This window comes from Calidris pugnax, unplaced genomic scaffold, assembly GCF_001431845.1.
Source record: "Calidris pugnax isolate Ruff unplaced genomic scaffold, ASM143184v1 scaffold17, whole genome shotgun sequence".
In the NCBI taxonomy this organism is placed as follows: Eukaryota; Metazoa; Chordata; class Aves; order Charadriiformes; family Scolopacidae; genus Calidris; species Calidris pugnax.
In genome coordinates, this window is record NW_015090794.1 from 12,751,067 (window position 1) to 12,770,261 (window position 19,195).

General features: G+C 39.8%; 1 protein-coding gene across 1 annotated transcript in view; it reads right to left on the reverse strand.

The window, feature by feature from the left end:
- Window positions 1-18,840, reverse strand: part of CREBBP (CREB binding protein) — a 94,392-nt gene extending 75,552 nt beyond the window's left edge. Inside the window, exons 1-2 of the mRNA XM_014936593.1 lie at window positions 18,725-18,840; window positions 9,612-10,324 (exon numbers count right to left, since the gene is read on the reverse strand). Of these exons, the coding sequence (XP_014792079.1) occupies window positions 9,612-10,324; window positions 18,725-18,803 (792 nt within the window). The 5' untranslated portion in view covers window positions 18,804-18,840. The remainder of the gene's footprint in view (window positions 1-9,611; window positions 10,325-18,724) is intronic.
- Between the last annotated feature and the right edge of the window lie 355 nt (window positions 18,841-19,195).

Here is a 19,195-nt window from a genome sequence, read left to right on the forward strand (position 1 = left end):
AAAAAAATAAAATCAATATAGCTTGCTGAAAACAACCACTTAGCAAAAATACCATAGCCTGCCATTAACAGTAGCTAAGGAGAAACATAAATAATTTACACTGTTGAAATAATTTTTAAATAACTTTAAGAGCCCAATATGTTTATTTTGAAGCACCACACTGACGTGAAGAGCTACCTTGAAATCTCCAGCCTTTCTGTAGAAACATGCTCTGCTCAAAGATTTAATTCACGTGAAGCTATCAAGAGGCTTCTCAACAGGTTTTTAAAGGAGGTATGATGGTTGTCTTTGAGCAAAAATTGAACAGTGTGAAGAAAACAGGCCTAAATACACACTTCTCACTAAAACAGCCTGCACATAGTATTATTCAGAAATTGTATTTTAACCTAAGGTGCCCAGTATCAGCCTCAGGAAACAAACACAGCTCGTTCCAAGAGTGAAATCCCACCTTCAACTCGTGGTGTTCTAACACTTTTCTACTTGCAGGGTACAAAGATCCTCCCATAGTAAAGGCAGTTATTTAATTTAGTCAATCTGCCAAAAGTTTCAAAGGGCACTTGTTTTGTTTGTTTGTTTTTAAAAATCCCCTTAAAAAAATACAAGAAGGGAGAATACCCTACAGATAGGACAGATGCAGTCCCTCTGAAAACACAAAACCTTTCTGCCCCGAAACAGCAGCATCTCTCGGGGACTGCTAAATAATCTATTTACTGCTCTCTTCCAAATGTCTATTTCATAGACACTTTGGCAAGGACATTCCTATATTTAATGTGCTGTATTTTCATTATGATTCATCCTAAACCAAAGGCGCTACCGAAGCCCTTTTATGGCACATTATGCTTCTTATTTGCCAAACCTAAAGCAGATTTGTACATAAGCATCCCAAAGAATACAATTGTCACTCTGGGGCTTGAGCATCTTTAGATCTTGTAAGTATTAACATTTCCAGGCCCTACTTAGATGGTGTTCTTGTAGTACCAGGAGTTCAAAAATCATCTGAAGTCCTCATTCATCTCAATCTCAGTTCTACGAAGTTTTTCTGGTCTTAGAATTAAAACCTTTCTTGGGATTACATAAAAACAGTTAAAACACAAACAACAAACTTAGTATGCTACAGCTTGCCTCAGTCAGGGCAATTTCTGGAGTAAATATTCTTTACTGTAGTGGCAAGAAGGAGGGTGGGGAGGAGAAATGAGCGGGTGCAATTCACAGTCGATGGGGAAAGGTGCAGCAAACCCTCTATCGATGCCACCCACACAAATGGACTTAGGCTGCCAACCAAAAAACAACAGGCATTTCCTCCAAACATCCACCAAAAAAAAAAGGAAAACAATCTACTATATTTTGCCATTACTTGTACTGGGCTCTGCAAAGTAAACTAGCGAATGTGTCACTACGATTTCAGAATGTTTTTTTGAGATGCAGGGGAAAGTGTGTAATGAAACATCCTTTCTACTTTGAAAGTTAATCTTTAAATAAAGGTGGAAAACAGCCTGCTTGCTACAAAGTAGACTTGGGCATGCTCTGTGAAGACTCTTGCATTAAAATTTCAAGCCCCCAGGTAAGTGAGGGGATTTCAAAATTCCAAAGCGCAACTTTCAAACATAATGTTGTATTTTATCTGAGGGTAGAACCTGTCCCATCTGTACTTTCACGTGTGGCAGCCACAGATGGAGAATGGCTGCCCCTCACTGCTTCTCCACTCCAGAGCCATTCCTTAGCTCTAGGTTGGCACAGTATACCATACTATATGTAATTTTCCACGTTCCCTGCATTGCCTTTTCTTCTAAGGAAAGAGAGCACCAGCATTTAGTTTTCAGACCATAATACCAGGTGTTCTGACACACTTCTGTGTCTACTTCCAATTACAGGGTTCCCAATACAATCACAGCTCATTGTCAAGTGCAAATACTAAGTTTATCTTTTAAGTAAGGAGAACTTTTGAGACTTGCTGAAAGGTTTTGTCACCAGAAATGCTCCCATGCAATAGCATCTATAGGTATGATTGGTCTCTATTAGGAAAATTACTAAGACAAAGACATTTCCTCCTGAGGGAAGTAACCAGGCATTTCATAACTTCTACACACCAACATTTTAAGTTGGCATGTTTTCTTTCCTCTCAACATCTGAATCATTTTTCACCTGTGTATTTAAAAAAAACACCCCAAAGTATGAACAGCAGCAGGAAGGTATATGAAAACAGCCTAAAAACTAGAAAGAAATAATTTCAGTCACATTTGTTAGTAAGGACTTGGAAGCTTATTTTGTCTTTTTAATAAGCCTTCTATAATGCTGGAAATCTTGCTTTTAATCTGTGGCTTCCAAAAAAAATTAAAAATCAAACCCAGTGGATCCATTAGATTCACTTCCAAATCCTTCTTTCAGATACACTACTTAGAAATAAAACAATAAAAACTGAAGAATTAAAAGATGGTAACCAACATGATTTAATGATAAAATCCTTAATGTTTGTGTTGCTTTACCACAGTAGAAGCTAACGGCACGGTTCTACTCTGAAAAGACACCTTAAACATTTCAATTTTTGTCTTCCTTCTACTACTTAGAAATAAAACAATAAAAATTGAAGAATTAAAAGATGGTAACCAATATGATTTAATGACAAAACCCTTAATGTTCGTGTTGCTTTACCACAGTAGAAGATAACAGCACAATTCTACTCCGAAAAGACACCTTAAACATTTCAATTTTTGTCTAAGCCAAGGCAAGTGAACAGAGAGGGACTTTGTAACCGCCCGAGTTGGAAGCAGGAGGAGGGGAAGCCCCAGGAACCTGTCTCTTCCGTTTCTTGCAGCATTTACCTCGCAGCCCTAGAGCCAAAGCGAACCCAGATCCCTGCTTAAGCAGCTGATAGGAGCCAAGTGACTATCGCTTCAAAGATCTGCAATGACATTGCACAACTGCAAATGAAATTTAACTCACGTACTAGAAATAGGAAACAACCCAATTTCAGGTGCCAGGAGTAATAGTTGCGGTAAGCAAGCTTTTTAAGTCACCAAATCTCTTCAGTGTATCAGAGTAAACTCATCTGTGGAGTTCCACTTTGCACGGTCATGTTTCAAAACAAAACTGCCTCACAGATATTTTAAATTTTACTGCGAGTCAGTGAGTTTTTCTGTTATGTGTTTCCATGTATTTATATCCTTCTTCTGTTTGTATTATTATAAAAGCACATATGTCTCTTCTCAGTAAAAAAAAAAAAAATTAAAAAAAATGCTGTTTTGGTGATAGTTATTCAACAGAGAACCGAGTGACTACGGTCAAGCCTGTAATATTATGAAGAGTCCCCTGAAACTGGGAAGCAGCGTTATTTGGAATAAGATTCGGTCTGGCTACTTGTGATTGCCAGAGGCATGGTCTGCTAGGAGACAGGCAGCTTGGCAGCCTCCCTCGGACAACTTAAGGGATGAGAAGCAAATTAACTGCAAGTCATGTTAAAGCAATTCAGGCAGATTCAGACAGATTGAGAGTCACCAGAGAAACAAACAGCACCAGCAGTTTTGCTAAAACACACAGAACGGCAAAGGAATGAGAACATCTTCAGCTGACTTAATTCACAATCAGCAAGCGTATCTAAATCTGGTACTTTGCAATATCAACTGGGGAATCTGCTTAAATAAATAGTTTGCTTCATTTCTTTCTCACCACGAATTTTCCTTAGTATGAATTCCTCAAAAACACTGAGTTGAGCAACACACCTACATACACAACTGAAGCCTTGTATCGGAATTCTTGCTCTTTAGATTTGTTTGTTCTCTTATTAAATTTACTCAAACCAACATCCAACACCAAAACACCACTCAGTGAACAACAACAGGGAGCAAACCTGTGAATGTGCCTGTCAGAGGCACATATATTATATATACACCCAGCCCAGAAATAACAAATAACGGAATTCAGTTCTTTTATAGCTCAACAATAAAAAAAAAACAAACCTGAGACAATTGGTTATTCTCTTCATAGACATAAAAAATGGTTTTACTGTTTTCAGTTCACTTCTGGTAAAAGTTCCTCCTCCTCCTCTTGAATCTGAAATTTCTCCTACTGCAAGATGTGGCTATTTTGACTAAAACAAAGTTGCAAACATGCACTATTCAAATTAATTAGCCCAATACAGATACAAGAAAAGATTGCTCTGAATTTGTATACAGAAATCCAGCTTATTAAGTCTATTTTTGCAGTTAGTGATATTTTCAACCTGGAAGATTTTGGTGCCCATCCTACTACTGGTACCAACTTCCAAATATAGAAATGCACAAGGAACACTCATCACTCGTACACAGCACTTTGAACTCTGTATCTAAACTCATTACTACCAGATCATTTCCTGAAATACTCCACTGGAAGATCTGCCAGGCAAAACACCTTTTTCTATCAGTTTCTCCCTGACAGGCAGATTCTATTTTATATCAATACAAATATTTTCCTTTAGAGTTTTCAAAATATGTAGAATGAGGTTACTTTGAAATTTACAATCTTGAGAAGGCATTTTACAAAAAAAAAAACAACCCCAATAATTCTGCAATCATCATAACTAGGTAGGAAAATAAACAACCACTTTCTCCTGATTTCTTTATAGATTCAGACTAAGATCTGATCTCACAATTACATCCTTTTACTGGGAATACAGAGCCCAGTAACACGTTAAATTGCACCTTTCGGAAAGAAAACTAAACTTGTGTGGGTTTAACTAGTCCTATAGAGAAAACTACTTTGGAAGGGAGCAGTTTCACTGCAGGTTACAATCAATGGCTTCTGCAGATCATCAGCCATGCACAACTCCAGGATTTTTTTCCCAAGTGTCTGCTGCTGGGTACCAGCACAGCTTTCCTGGAGTGATACGGCTCTGAAGTTACTGAAGAAAAGGTGATTCCTTCTACAGAATTATATAAGGAGGCATTACACCTTGGAAACACACAAAAAAGAAAACACTCAAGAGTCCTACTCACCTCAATGGGTCTTAACTACATCTTAAGGGAAAGAGCAGAAGTACTAAATAGTTGTATTACTCTCCAAAACTCTTAAGAGAGAGCAAAAAGGAAGACTGAGAACCCTACCAAATAAATGGGAACTTCCCAAGATTTTCCTCTGATTTTCCACAAGCTTTGATAGCAGTACTAGAAGGAGGGGAATGCATCTCCGTGACTATATAACATCTAACCTACAGAAATACAACTTCAAGCTCCAGCTGCCAGCCACAAGGAACTATACGAAGGCTTCACCTCCCTCATTTGAAAAAGATGAACTCCCAGAGCAACAGGAGAGTATTAGGCACAGAGCAAGCTTGGAAGAGAGTACTCATTTCTATGGAAGCACCAGACCATCTGCTTGGCTTTTTTCTATTGCTTAGAGTGTTTGACAACCAACAACCTTAAAAAACAAGTCTAGTTTATAAAGATTTTCTAGATAGTTTGAATACATTTTCTACACTTAATGGACTTTACTTAATGTTGGTGCAACAAAAAAGGACAATTCTGCTACTACTGGAAATGACAAGATGATCTGTCCCCCTCCCCTTCACAAGCGATAATCATTCAAAGAAGAATCCTTCTGCTTTTTTAAGCTTTTTTAAATCTCTTAAAGAACTTCAGTCCAGTCAAATGAAAACTATCATTGTAGTGTTGTCCAAGGAAACAGGGCCATTACTTTTAAGCAAATCTCTTAAAGAACTTCATTCCAGTCAAATGAAAACTATCTCTGTAGTGTTGTCCAAGGAAACAGGGCCATTATGCCACAGTTACAAGCAAAATTGTTACAGGAAAGGGGTCCAGTAAAGAAGGAAGCAGAAAAATACACAGTAGCACAGAAGAGAGGTTTCCTCAAAGGTTTCCAGAGGATCTCAGACAAGTCAAAATCACAAAGTAGGAGCTCAAAATAAATCTGAACATGCAAACTGCACAGCTTTGGTCAATGAAGAATTCAAATCCTTGCTATAGTAAGTTGTTGTATCTTGAAATTTACAAAACCCTCTTGGGGACTACTCTAGTCCCTATTTCCAAAAATATTCTAGGCTGTCAAGAACACGATATACACTCCCAAGAAAACACAACTATGGCTTTAACAGCCACTCTTTAACTTGTATTGACAGGCTGCTTCTTCTGGAGGATCATATGAAATCTACTAAATCCTTTGCTCACGTCTCTATAGATTGAGGAAGTATTTTGCTTTAATCTTTCCCTACCAATGGAAAAACATTTGTCTTGATGTCAGCACCTTATCGCCCTCTGACACTGAGAATCACTATTTTTCATTGCTTTTCAGTCGGATCGGGGTAAGATTTATCCACCACTTTTGGCTTATGCAAGCACACAATTATGAGTTTGAGTTCCCATGCTCATTTCTGGAACACTTTTCATTCTTTCAAGGGCTGCTATAATAGTAAGTCCAGCTCAAAATTAACAATATTGGTTTATGATGCTCCAGATGAAATGAATCCCAGTTATTTCTAAGAGCAGGTAAAAGGATCAGATTCTCAATATCTTTTTTTTCCCCTCTTACAAGTAAGAATGCTTATAAAAACATACCACAAGAAAGAAAAACAGAAAAAGCAATGGACTTTCCTTGATCAGTCATTTACTAAAAAAGGATTAGAACAAATCATTAAGGAAGCAAGGTCTTGCCCAACAAAACCGATCCCAAACCATAAAGGGTCATGATTACACTGCATGTAAACACAGCACATTGAGAAAAACAGCCTTCTGAGCCATACTTGAATGAGGTTAATCAGTGATGCACATCACTTATTTTAAACATAATGAGAAAATCTTGGTTTTAAAAGTTCCTTTTGATTTTTTTTCTGCATTTCTATTTCACACCTCCTCCTTTCCCTTAGGACACAGTGCTACAGTCACCGCCTGGAGATGTTGCTTCCAGCCTTGACGCAGCTCTTCAAGCCTGATGGCAGCTACATTTTAAGCCATTTAGTCTTAAAATTTAGTCTTGAAATTGCTCATATTCACTATTAAGTAGATCAGCTGCCTCACCACTTCTATTGCTGCTCTTCAGATCTTTTAAGCTGTATACTTTAAGTGGCAAACATCAGGGAACACGAGGGGAAAAAAAACCAAACTAACCTACATCATCCTTCAGCAGAAACTGCAGTTTCAAAAGAACAGAAACTCACTGAAATGTTTCTTCACTTTTCTTAAGAACTTTCAACACAACTGGAAAATCAAGAAGAGAAAAGGCTAATACACAATGATGGCTCATAATCCTATTAGGACACTAAACCAGGGGTGGGAAGAGACTGGAAGAGGATGCCAATCCCCAAATGCCTATTGAAAAGAATGGCAAAAATGGAGAAAGCTTCTGCTCGTCAGGAGAAAAATCAGGGAGGAAGTGATTTGTTCCAAAATGGAAACACAAAATATTGGGCTCACTTGCTCTTTTTTAAAAAGAGAAAATTAGGACATGAAGAAAGAAAAACTAAAAAAAAGCCACACAAACCACCCCAAAACAAACAAACAAAAAAACCAAAACAAAAACCAACATGCAATGCTCTTGTTCAGCATGAGACAAAGCCCTGAAAAACACTACATTTTCTTTTTTTCTTTTTTTCCAAGTAGGTCCAATTTTTAAAACTGTTTTAAGTGCTAGCACCTTCACAGAGACACCATTTTATTACTGTCACTAAACGGCCTTTGCTTTTCAGCTTCTACAGACAACTTTGTGTCTAAGGACTTCTAGAAGAACTCATTTTACTCCAATTTTTTGGAAAGGCATCACCAGTGCCAAGCACAGCACTACCAACAAGGACTACCTAACGATTTGAGTAACAGGGATGCTTCCACTATTCTTTGGCAACATATTCCTTGTCCAAATTAACTTTTACTTTATTTGTTGAACATACTCTGAGGAAGTCCAGGTCGCCTTCCCAAGCTGGAGAACCCCATTTGAAGCTGGCGTCAGGCTAAGACTGAAATCCTTGAAAAATGGGATTTGTCTGAGTGCTGGCCTATTCCCTACCAGGGGTGGGTTTCTTCTTGAACACACGCTGAGAAAGTCCAGGTCGCCTTCCCAAGCTGGAGAACCCCATTTGCAGCTGGCGCCAGGCTAAGACTGAAGTCCTTGAAAAATGGAATTTGCCTGCTGGCCTATTCCCTACCAGGGGTGGGTTTGTTTAAAATAAACCAAGACATCACAGGTTCAAACACACTCCACCAGACGAAGACCTTTGGCAATCCCCTTTAGGGTAATTCTACTTGAGTTAGTCCCCATAGAAAACTAGCAGTTTCACCACGTAACTGCATAACGGCTATGAAAAATCTACTCTTAAGAACTTTGACAGCCGTAAGTGTATAGAAATAAGCCAGCTCATTAGAATTTGTCACTCTTCCCACAAATTTCAAAGAAAAACAAATGAAAGATAAGTCGATTTTCTTCCTGTGCAGAACAATTTGCTTCACACAACAAATTTAGCCCATTTGGAGGCTGGAGACAGCTATATCCACTTTCCCATGCTATGACCTGCCCTCAGACCACAAACATCTCTGCCTTAAGCAAAGGGATCCCCTTCACTGCAGAGAGAATACTTCTTTTGTTTTTTACTTTAAAAAATTAAAATCAACTATACAGTACTCCACAATGATGTCAGCATTTCTTATAGAAGATGACATACATTTTTATATCAGGCAATGCAATTTTTTTCCCCATGATTCCTAACACATCAGTGAATTAACATTTATGTGTTAATAAACTACAATAATAATGACTAGTGATATATGAATAGATAAAGTGTCAAAAGATAAAAAAAATTATCTTTTTCATGTCAGAACACAGTGGGTTTGCCAACCAAATTTCAGGAAAAATGTGTAGCAAAGCAGACCAGAGATGAGGCCCACTGCTGGCCAAAGGAAAGGCAGGAGAAGCAGCAATCACAACACTTCTCTAAGCTCACACCTGGAAAATGAAAAACTAAACTAAAAAGCAATGACTATATCAAGCAGGGATCAGAGCAGTGCCTAGGACACCAGCCAACACTTCCAGGTGTATATATTCTCTTGTCCTGATCTCCAACAGCCACCAAATTAAGACTTCTTGCCCAGACCCTGCCCTTCCCTATCCCAGAGTTTGCATTAGCTCGGCAATGTAGGCGAGGTTTGAGGTTTTCAGATCAGTTCCTCTATATTTGAAAAACACTCCCTGCCCAGTTGTTGACAGTGGTCCTTGAGGAGAGGACTGATTGCTACCCCTCTCCCTTCAACCTACAGACCTTTCTCTAACAGTTTTCACACTGCTTTAGAAGATACTGTTGCCTGGCAGCTAAACTGATTTCCTGCACAGAAGTAATCATCTGCTTCCTTTTTGCAGGATTACACTACTCTTTTCTAATTCACCCTGCTAAAATCCCAGCCAACTTTTCACTTCAAGGATCCCTTTTTCAACAAGTGCTTTCATTCCTGATTACATGACAAATACTGTTTCAATTATCTCGCTTTACGTGATATCACTGGTGACTGAAAAAGGTAACTACAGACTCCAGAAAGTGCATTCTTCAGTTTTGCTCCAGGAAAGAATCTACTACATTTTCTAAACACCTGTATGGAGGAAAAACAAGTGCAACAAATAGAATATATGAAATGATATGTACATACTTTAGTCATTGCTCCTGTCTGTGCTGTGTTCAGCCCGGTGTGACCAGCCATCTGTGGAGATACTTGGGTTAAAGTCTCTGCCAGCACACTGCCTGCATTCCCCTGCATGGCAGGGGCAGAATATTGCATTCCTGCTCCCCTTCCTCTTCCAGCTGCCCCAAGAGATCCATTCATTACCTGCCCTTGTCCTTGCTGAGGCTGGTTCATTAAACTGTGACCAGAATTACTGTTGAGAAGGCTCTGGTGTGTCTGACTGAAATTAGTATTCATACATATCCCAGGTCCAGTCTGTGATGTTGCAGGGCTGCTCGTCACCATCCCCACTTGTTTTTGTGCTTGAGAGTTCAGAGTTTGTGACGCAGGTGTGGTAGGTCCAGAGGTGCTGGCTGCTTGCTTGGCCAGGCCTGAAGCAGAAGAGTCTCCCTGGTTTAAAGGGCTCTTACCCATAGCACCCAGATTACCGATATTAGCACTGTTCGGCTGCCCTTGAACTTGACTACCAACTCCCTGCTGGACAGGGCTGTTTGAGTTCACATTTCCAATTCCTGGGTTTAAGGAAGAGCCGCTGCCTCCCCTCAGAAGTTCAGAAAGTTGTTTGTGTTTGGAAGCTGCATCTGGAACGAGGTTCCCACCGCTGTTTAAAAGGCCCAACTCGCCATTGGGGATCAGCTCATCAGGAAGATCATTTTCCAAGTCGAACAAAGATCCAAAATCTGCAAGTTAAAACAGAAACACAGGTGAGAAAACCATGACAAACAAGTAACTAAAATAGTCATCCACATTACTCTGTACGAGTCCTAAATAATGACATGATTAAGGTACATCTTTACCCAAGGCTCAATAGCATCAGCAAGTGAGCGAGGGGTCCCCGAGACACGAACTCCAGAGCCTTTCAGAAAGCACAGTTGTTGGTACATACTGTGCACACACAACCACACAGGGTACAGCACTGGCCAGCTAATAGTTTTTTTGCAAGATGTTTGGCAAAACATTCTCACAGCACTGGCCAGCGAGTAGTTTTTTTTGCAAGATGTTTGGCAAAACATTCTACCAATCTTCAGAAACTAAGGTGGCATGAATATGATGATCCGACTCCTAAATTTCTCTTGGTTTAGTTAAAAGGCGGCAGCGGAATATCAAGAGACTTTTTTTTTTTTTCCCCTATTGATTTACCCTCCCAAAAGAGTGATTACATCACCTTCGTCAACCTCCTTGGCGTTAATCCCAAGTCACTGCATTTCACCCAGCAATCCTACCCCAACCCTGTCATTTATGCTTGCGCATGCCCAAAGAACACCTTCCAGCGAGGCTCCGAAGCTCGATCAAAAGACAACTCCTCCTTCAGTAGTTTGATCCCAATCTCACTTATGAACACGTTCAATATCACTTTCTAGTCCTTGATTTGTAGGATGATCCACTACCTCTGAAGATCCCGAAAGACACTCAGCATTTTCTCCTCCTAATGCCTCTCGAATCAAGTCACATCTCAATCTCTGAAAGGCTCAAATAATTCCAATTGCTCTCTAAGTGCCCAGCCCTCGTTTATCATGCCCAATATTGACAAAGGTAATCCACACACTCTCCAGATGAGCAAAATAAATCAATCAAATCTTCATTAAGCCACTTGAAGGAACTGCTCTGCCTGGCTGGAACATTCAGACTGATAAAAAGCGGTGGGTTTTTTTAAATGTGTTTTTTTAAAAAGGAGCAACTCAGGTTCACTAAAATATTTTATAGCACATCATAAGCAGCGTCTGTGTAACAATGTTATTTTGGTATGTAACTAGAAATGGAAAGTTACTTGACTGTATATAGGTACTTCCATGTGAAAATAGAAGTTATATATTTGAAGGCATAAATATTAATAAACATGTAAGCAGACTGGCCTCAATTCATCAGTAGCCTGAATTCATCATCTGATGAATTCAAACATGTAGCACGTCAGAAAAGTTTTCCAGTCCAAGGATGTGATCTAAACCAACCACTTTTTACTGTAACACAACAGAAATCTATAAAAACTTAATTTTGTGTCCCCCCCACCAAAAGCCAGCCCTGAGAAACCCTAATCCCTCAGTGAGCAACAGACAAATCAATTTTTTTCCATGTTAGAGCAAACTCAAGTTCTTTTCAAAAGAAGGTCATCCCAAAAGCTTCACTGTTTTAGAGTTTAATTCACTCTTCAACCACAGAAAGTTGGTGTGAGACACAGGTTGCAAATGTGGCATAAAATCGTCCAGCAAGTGACAGCCTGGAGCACGTTAACTGCATTGAAAAGAAACAACAAAATCCAAACAGCAGGTAACCTGTATCACAAAGCCAAGATGCATTCCTGTCACATCTCACTACATTTAAATACAATGCCTTTCAGCAGCATTTCAATTTTCAATGCAACCTAACTGAAGAAAAAGGAATACAAATTTTCAGATGTGTTGCAATGACCAGCAAATTATGTAAACAGTCACAGTAAACATACACAAAAGTGTTTAATTCTGCCTGGTTTGAGGTGCTCACAGCAGCATGTCCTTTAGGACCCTACATCTTGCCATCATTACCTACTGAAGTCAATAAACTCTGAAGAATCCCTCCAGGCTTGCAAGACGTTGACCACGACAAAATACACCACAGCTCAGGAACAGATCTCCCATTCCCTTTCAAGCAGGGAAGTAACAAACTAACATTCTCATTAGCTAGGTTCATTAATAAACTAACATTCTCATTAGCTAGGTTCATTAAAGTATTCTTAAGTTCTCTGTTATTTGCTGCCTTTCCCTTCAGCTGTTTAGTTCACCTTTTCAGCTTGTCTTTTACAGAAATTCCTGGTGTACCTTCAACTACATTCCTTCTGGCAATGGCTTCATCTCTCCTCCCCTTTCCCACACAACCACGAGATATTCACTATGCTGCAATTTGTGTCTCTTGCTATATATTTTGGTTCTACTTTCCTTCTCCCAAAATTTGACTATTTTTGACCTTCCACCCATCCATCTCTAACCCCCCTGTGATGAAAACCCTTGCTGGGAAGTTCAAGGTTTACAACACTTTATAGACAACTTTCTTAAACCCCCATGAACAGCATTCTTCCAAGCTTCTGCACTCAAATTGTTAATATTTCATGAACAAAAAGTGTGTATTTGTGTGTGCACATGTGGGGCCAGGGGCAGAGAAGTGACAAAACGTGGAGGGCGAAGATGTTGCTTAAAAAGAGTATTTTTTTCCAGTTGTATTTCAAAATGGGACGTTGGGAGTATAAGCGCTCAAATGTTTTTGTTTGGCTGGCTGGACTCCTAACAGTCTTGCCAGAGCCAAGGACTGGAAATGTTTTTGCAGTTTACAAAAAGAGGGAAGAAAGCATTTGGGAATACTGCCTCTTAAAACCTAAAATAATCTACCACTCTTCAGCTCCTGTAAGAAGGCTATACGTTAAGGTTAGGCACAGACAGTTTACAGCTCTTGCCAGCAGGAAAATAAAAAGCAGGTAAACAGCTTAGCACAGCGGCCGTGTAAAAATTCACTGAGTATTTAAATGTTCAGGCAATGATTAATCTTCCTGCTTTTATATTTTAATCTTCCTGCTTTTATATTTTAATCGGAGTTGTGTACGTTAAAAACATCAACACAAGGCACATTTTACAACAGCTATAAAATACAACAGAAAACAAAAGTCTACTTGAACATGTCTGCCACAAATTCATAAAGATAAGATATTGGTTTTGGCGGCTATAAAAATAAAAAAAATATATTTATACACTTACAAAAATCTGCTGTAGTAAGAACGCGGCCTGTGTTTTGGTAGCAAAATGAAAAGTAACCTCAGTCCCCTCACCCTCACAAGAAGAACATAATTGATGCCATTCTCAATGCTTCAACTATTTCTCAAAGTCAATGGCAGCTACCAAGAGTCTTTAAAAAAAAAAAGAAAGGAAAAAAAATGGGGAGATGCTTTTGCCATTACATACAGTCATCTGAAGCAATGCTCAAAAAATACCTATACTGAGGAGTCCCTTTCCAATTATCGAGCTTTATACCTGCTCCATCTCTCAAAATCCCAGCTTACATGCAACAGCACAAAAAAAGGGGGTTTTTAAAAGAGGCCAGATTAGCTAATAATGCTCGTATGTCCAATGGCAACGCTCAGGAAGCACAGAGCTAACCAAGGCTGACCCACCTCGCAGCGTCCGGGCTCTCACGTGGCACTTCCGACCCTAAACCTCACACCTTTCATTATCTCCCTTACATAAAACCAAACGGCCTCTTAACAGCAGAGCCCCAAAAACCAGATAACGTGTCTTTTCGGAAGGGATGGAAAAGCACTCGGCAGCTCCAACACCCCCACTCCTTCCAAAGAGCTCCTCTTCCAATTTGAGAATTTTGCATTCTTTGAGCAGCTATTTTCACACATAGAAGATAACCACACTTGAGACACACTCTCTCCTAATTTCAGTTTTATGAGCTTAAATGTCACAGTTTTCTGCCTTCCTGGACAACACTTTCAGCAACCAGAATAAAAAAAGATGTTCTCTTTCCTTCCAAGCCTTCTCATAAGAAAAAAGACTGTGCTTCTCAGGCAGAACATTTTCATCTGCATGACTACTTGCAACTGTTATCAGGAGACTCTTTCTTAATATACATATTCAATCAATTAACTTGCTTCAATGTCACCATTTTTTTCCCTTCATCCCGGTCTGGAGAGGTGACAAACATCCTAAGGTATTTCTTCAAGCGATTTATTATCTCAAACGTATCACACAGCAAGCAGGAGGAGAAGTATCAAATTCAGTTCCATTTTTTTTAGCGGCATAATCTCCACTTGAAACGTGACTGGGAGTTTTCCTGTCCCAAACTCCGAGTGCCCATCCGCGGAGCAGGCGCTGTAGTCCCACTGCACTCCCAGTACACAAGCAGTATTTTCACCGGGCCTTTCTTTCATGCCAACATAGCTGTTACATTTCAGTGAGCCCAATTTTGTTTTGTAAGGCTTCTTTCAATCATGCCAGACCCCAGCAGACAAAGCCTCAACAGTTCCGAGCTCCAGCCATTCCCTAAAATCCAATGTCAGGTAACCTAACTCAATAGCCAGACTGTTTGCCGCAGTCGGCAATTACCGCATCCATTCCAACCTCCTTTCCAGGTTTGAGGATTCTATAGTTTATCGTTTCATAAAAAGACAATTAGCGCATTTAGAGCAATTAAACAACACATTCATAGATTAAAAAAAAAAAAAAAGACTTCCAGTAAGGAATATTTACATTAGCATCTTAACCTAACGAGACAGGCAGAAAGATTGCGGACTGACGTGCATCTGACTTTGGCTTTCAGAAGAACAGCATCACTTTTTCAGAACATGATGCTTTAACAACCAGTTTGGGAAAGGCAGCGATGAGGGACCTGACTGGGCCAAGGAGACCCTAGAGACTGGGAGGAGGAGGGTGAGGGGGGAAACGAGAGATCTAATCGCAAGCATCTGGATGGGTCCCAACAAATCATGGCTTCTGTAATAACAGATTTGGATATTTAACTAAATTTCTTTCTGCCTGATCTTTTGAACTACTTGCATTTGGGATGGAAAAAAACATACAGTTTGGTTTGCTCATTCCTAAGTCAGTGCACTGGTGAAAATTTTCCAATATATCAATACACAGAAACAAGCCTCATCTTTAGGCATTTCAGGCACCTGCCTCTAGGAAACTCATTCCAATAATTATCACAGTGCTCTCTCACTTACAGACACGCAGTCCCTGAGGATGGAAGGGACATCAGGAGGTCTGTACCCAGCCCTTCAGACCCTTCTCCAAGGGAAGTGCTCCAGCCCCCTGAGTCCCTTGGTAGCCCTTCACTAAACTCACTCCAGCTCCTCCACGATCTTCCCAGCAATGGAAGGCAGGCTGACTCCTCTGCAGTCACCTGTACTGCCCTTTTAGCCCTTGGAAATGGGGGTAACACTTGCCTTTTCTTGCTTTCCTGTGGCTGGGATTTTCGGGATTGGGAGACCCAGAGGGAGGCATTCATTCTACCACACTTCCTTTGCAACTTTTTTGCCTGGCAAAGCATGATTCTCTGTAGGATGAATACCATTCAGGGTACAGACATGCAACTAAGCAGCAACACAGCTCCTAAAATCAATTACATTAGATTCATTTTGTGCATCCCAATAACCAAAAGGGACACTATCAGCTTAGAATCTAGTTAATCGAAAGTCAAACTAGCTTCAAGCTCCCAAAATCTCCCCCAACCCATTTCTGTAAGGCTTCAGCAACGAAGTGACTTTCCAAAACTGAAGCTCATTACGCAGAGCAAACAAATCAAGAAGCTAATGAAAAAGAATCAGTTCTTTTCTAACCTCCACTGCAATACTACCAGTATTATTGATTCCATTTTAAAAATGCTCCTGACACCAGCCCTACAAGTCAGGAAGGGGAAAATTAACGTATCTATATATATAGCACAACTAATGTGTGCAATAACAACTACCTGATACAGGAAAGACCAACTGTTCTCCCCCCAGTTTCCTTCTCACCTCCCTGAAAAGAGAACAGTGCAAACTGAGACCCTTCCTTGCTTACTCTGAGTTGAGGTCCCAGCCTCTCTTTCCACCTGCACGTTGTGTATCACAATGTCATAACCTCAGGTTTCTCTCTACTGTACTTACCCAAATTGTCTCTACCACCTCTCTTTTGCTGTGTTCATAACAAAAATACAATCTGTGTTGAAGGTCCAGAAAAACTTAAAATAACTTAAAATACTTACTACTTTTCAAATAACCACTGTTTTCAGGTCTACTTCTACTACCTTTCCATTAAAAAAAATAAATTAAAAATAATCATCACAGAATACTTGAATGTTCCTCTATTAAAAACAAAGTAGTACATAAGGGAACACTAAATGCACCTGGTAACAAAGTTAATATACATAAATAAATATGAAAAATGCATTCAAGTAATAGGCTAGCCTCTTACCTCTTTGCAGATGCCAGAGGGGAAAAAAAACCAAAATAACCCCCAAAACATGTGGTAGAAGCAGCCTGACAAGAGCACTCACTCTGGCCTGTCCTAGGAAGCATCAGATGGCAACTGATGGATCGACTCTGCTTTCCTCTGCTCCTACCGAGCCTCTCCACAACCATTCTTCCTATTAACTCTTTCCCAAGGTATCTTCGCTATTGACACTATTGTTCTTGGGAGTAACTTTAAATCCTACCCAGTGGCTTCAACAACATGGACATGACTATTGTCCCATCGCATGTGGCAACCAGGCTACACACACCTACTGAGCAAAAGGCCTCAGTAATTTACTTGGCCGTAAGAACAGAGATCTAGCCAGAAGGAAGAGGAGGCTACAAATCTGCCTACAGACTGGGTGACCACTGCACTGGTAACATCAGGTTCTCAGTCACAAGGTCATCCTGATGAAGATTAAATATTTTAGGGTTCTTGGAGCATGTTAACAGAAGCAAGAGCCCCTCCTCATCCTGTCACAAGCACACACATCTTTTCTGTTGCCCTATTTTAACAGCCAACGAAACATTTAAGTTCGGGATGACCCTTCAGAAAGGAATCAAGTGAGAATCCGGTAATTAATAGCGGGCATCTGCTTAAGGCAGGACAAAATGCACAGTTTGTACCAAAACAGAGTGTTTGCATGTGAATGCCTTCAGTGAGCTCACACAACAGACAGACCCACCGCTTCCCGTTAGGGCTGTGCCACGCTCACTGCACATCTGGGGAAAAATCAGCAGATAACACACAAAAACGTGAATTATCTTGACAAACAAACTTCAACCATGACGTTCTCTGGCCATGGACTTCTTATTAAATACACCAGTCTATACAAGGTGTTTCAAATCTTAAATTGTTCAGTCCTCCATCCTCCCTGCAATGAGTGACAGCATCGGTGGGAAGAAGTCCACGCTCAGCCTTGTCTTCTAACTCAGGCTGCTTCAACACCCCCTTCCCTCCAAGTTCCCACCTTTATGCACCTTCTGTAACAGAAGCACAGAACAGGCCTATTCCGAAGACTAAAATAGCAATGATTAATATGCACTTGAAGTAATATTAGGAAACAAACAAAAAGCGTTACACAAGATTAGTCTAGGAAACAGGAGAGTTTTGTGGCTCCTTTATGATGTATAAAAGCTGCAAAAAGGGTGTTCCTGTTCTCTTGGTTTTAATGCCACTTTTTCCTCCCTATTTCTGATACCAAATTGTAAGTGAAGGGTCATTTGCTTGGCATCTCGAATTCAGCTGGGCAAGAGCACACAACATAAAATAAAACAAATGTGCGTAAGGAAGCAACAGCAAACACATTCTTGAAACTAATGGTTTTTATAAATTTCACTCTAAAAAAAGCTTCCAACCGTAACTGACTGAATACAAACCTATTTTACTTTAAAGCATTTATTTCAGTGAGATGAGGCTGTTCTGAATCATTCTCATTAATACTTTCCTTAAAGGAGTTTATGAACCTTAGGAAAAACTTCACAGGTACTACAAACCAGATTTACATTCAGTACTTACTGAATTCAAGTCTCTTGGTAATTTCCACATTTCTTTGCTCCATTAGACGAAACTACACAGAGGATGACACAGAAGCGATGTCATCAACGACGCCCACTAAAACAGCTATCAAAGTACCAACTGTGGAGAAGTTGAACAGAGCAAGAAAGATGCTTGTGCTCTTCAGGGGTGACACACACAGACAGGGGTTGGAATCTAATATTCCATTTCCCTTCTCACTGTTCAGGTCCAATGTTTGCCTCAGATGTCCAACAGCAGCAACGAAATAACATCTATTTGTGACACTGGGAGGCTTTTCTAGGCTTTCCCCTAGAAAGAGCAACTCATTTTGACAACATTGTCTTCCTGAGGAAGTTCCCACAGCATTAAAGATGATCCTCAGAGAAGTAGGAGATTATTTTACAGACTTACACACGTATAAATAAAGATACACACACACACAAAGCTATTGCAAATCAAAGATAGTGTATTTATCCAATGTTCCAAATAAGAACCTTATTTCTCAATGGTGGTGAATGAGAAAAGAGGAGAAGCAAGATGAAATGAAGCTTTTGAAGAGTATACGTTAAGAGATTTAGATTCTGAGTTATGATTACAAATTACCAGTGATAATAGAAGTTTCAGTTTGCTTTTGATTCACGCTATGGTTCTGCACAATACTTGATAGTATTTGTTGAGACATCTCTATTAAAGAGAGTTTTCCGAATAAAAGATTTAGGTTCTCTCTGTATCTTCGACATCTGAGAAGACAGATGGAAAACATAACATATGTTAAAAGGAAGATTTACAAAGCAAAAATTCTTGAAAGTGTAAACCAAATTAGGGTGGAAGTGTCAGATTTCTAAGCTATCCCACATGCTTTTTCGTTGTATAAGAACAAACCCCAGAATTTTTCAAATCCTGTTTTTCAACTACCCCCTCCACCCCGATTTCCCATGAACCTGCAGTACTTTGCTAACAGACTGAGCTTTTTATTCACATCCTTCTCTATTAGCAGATAACAACAGAGAGCAAAGTCTCTAATAAAAATAAACATGAAGAATAGGTGGATTTTTCTAATGTGAAGTTGCAGAT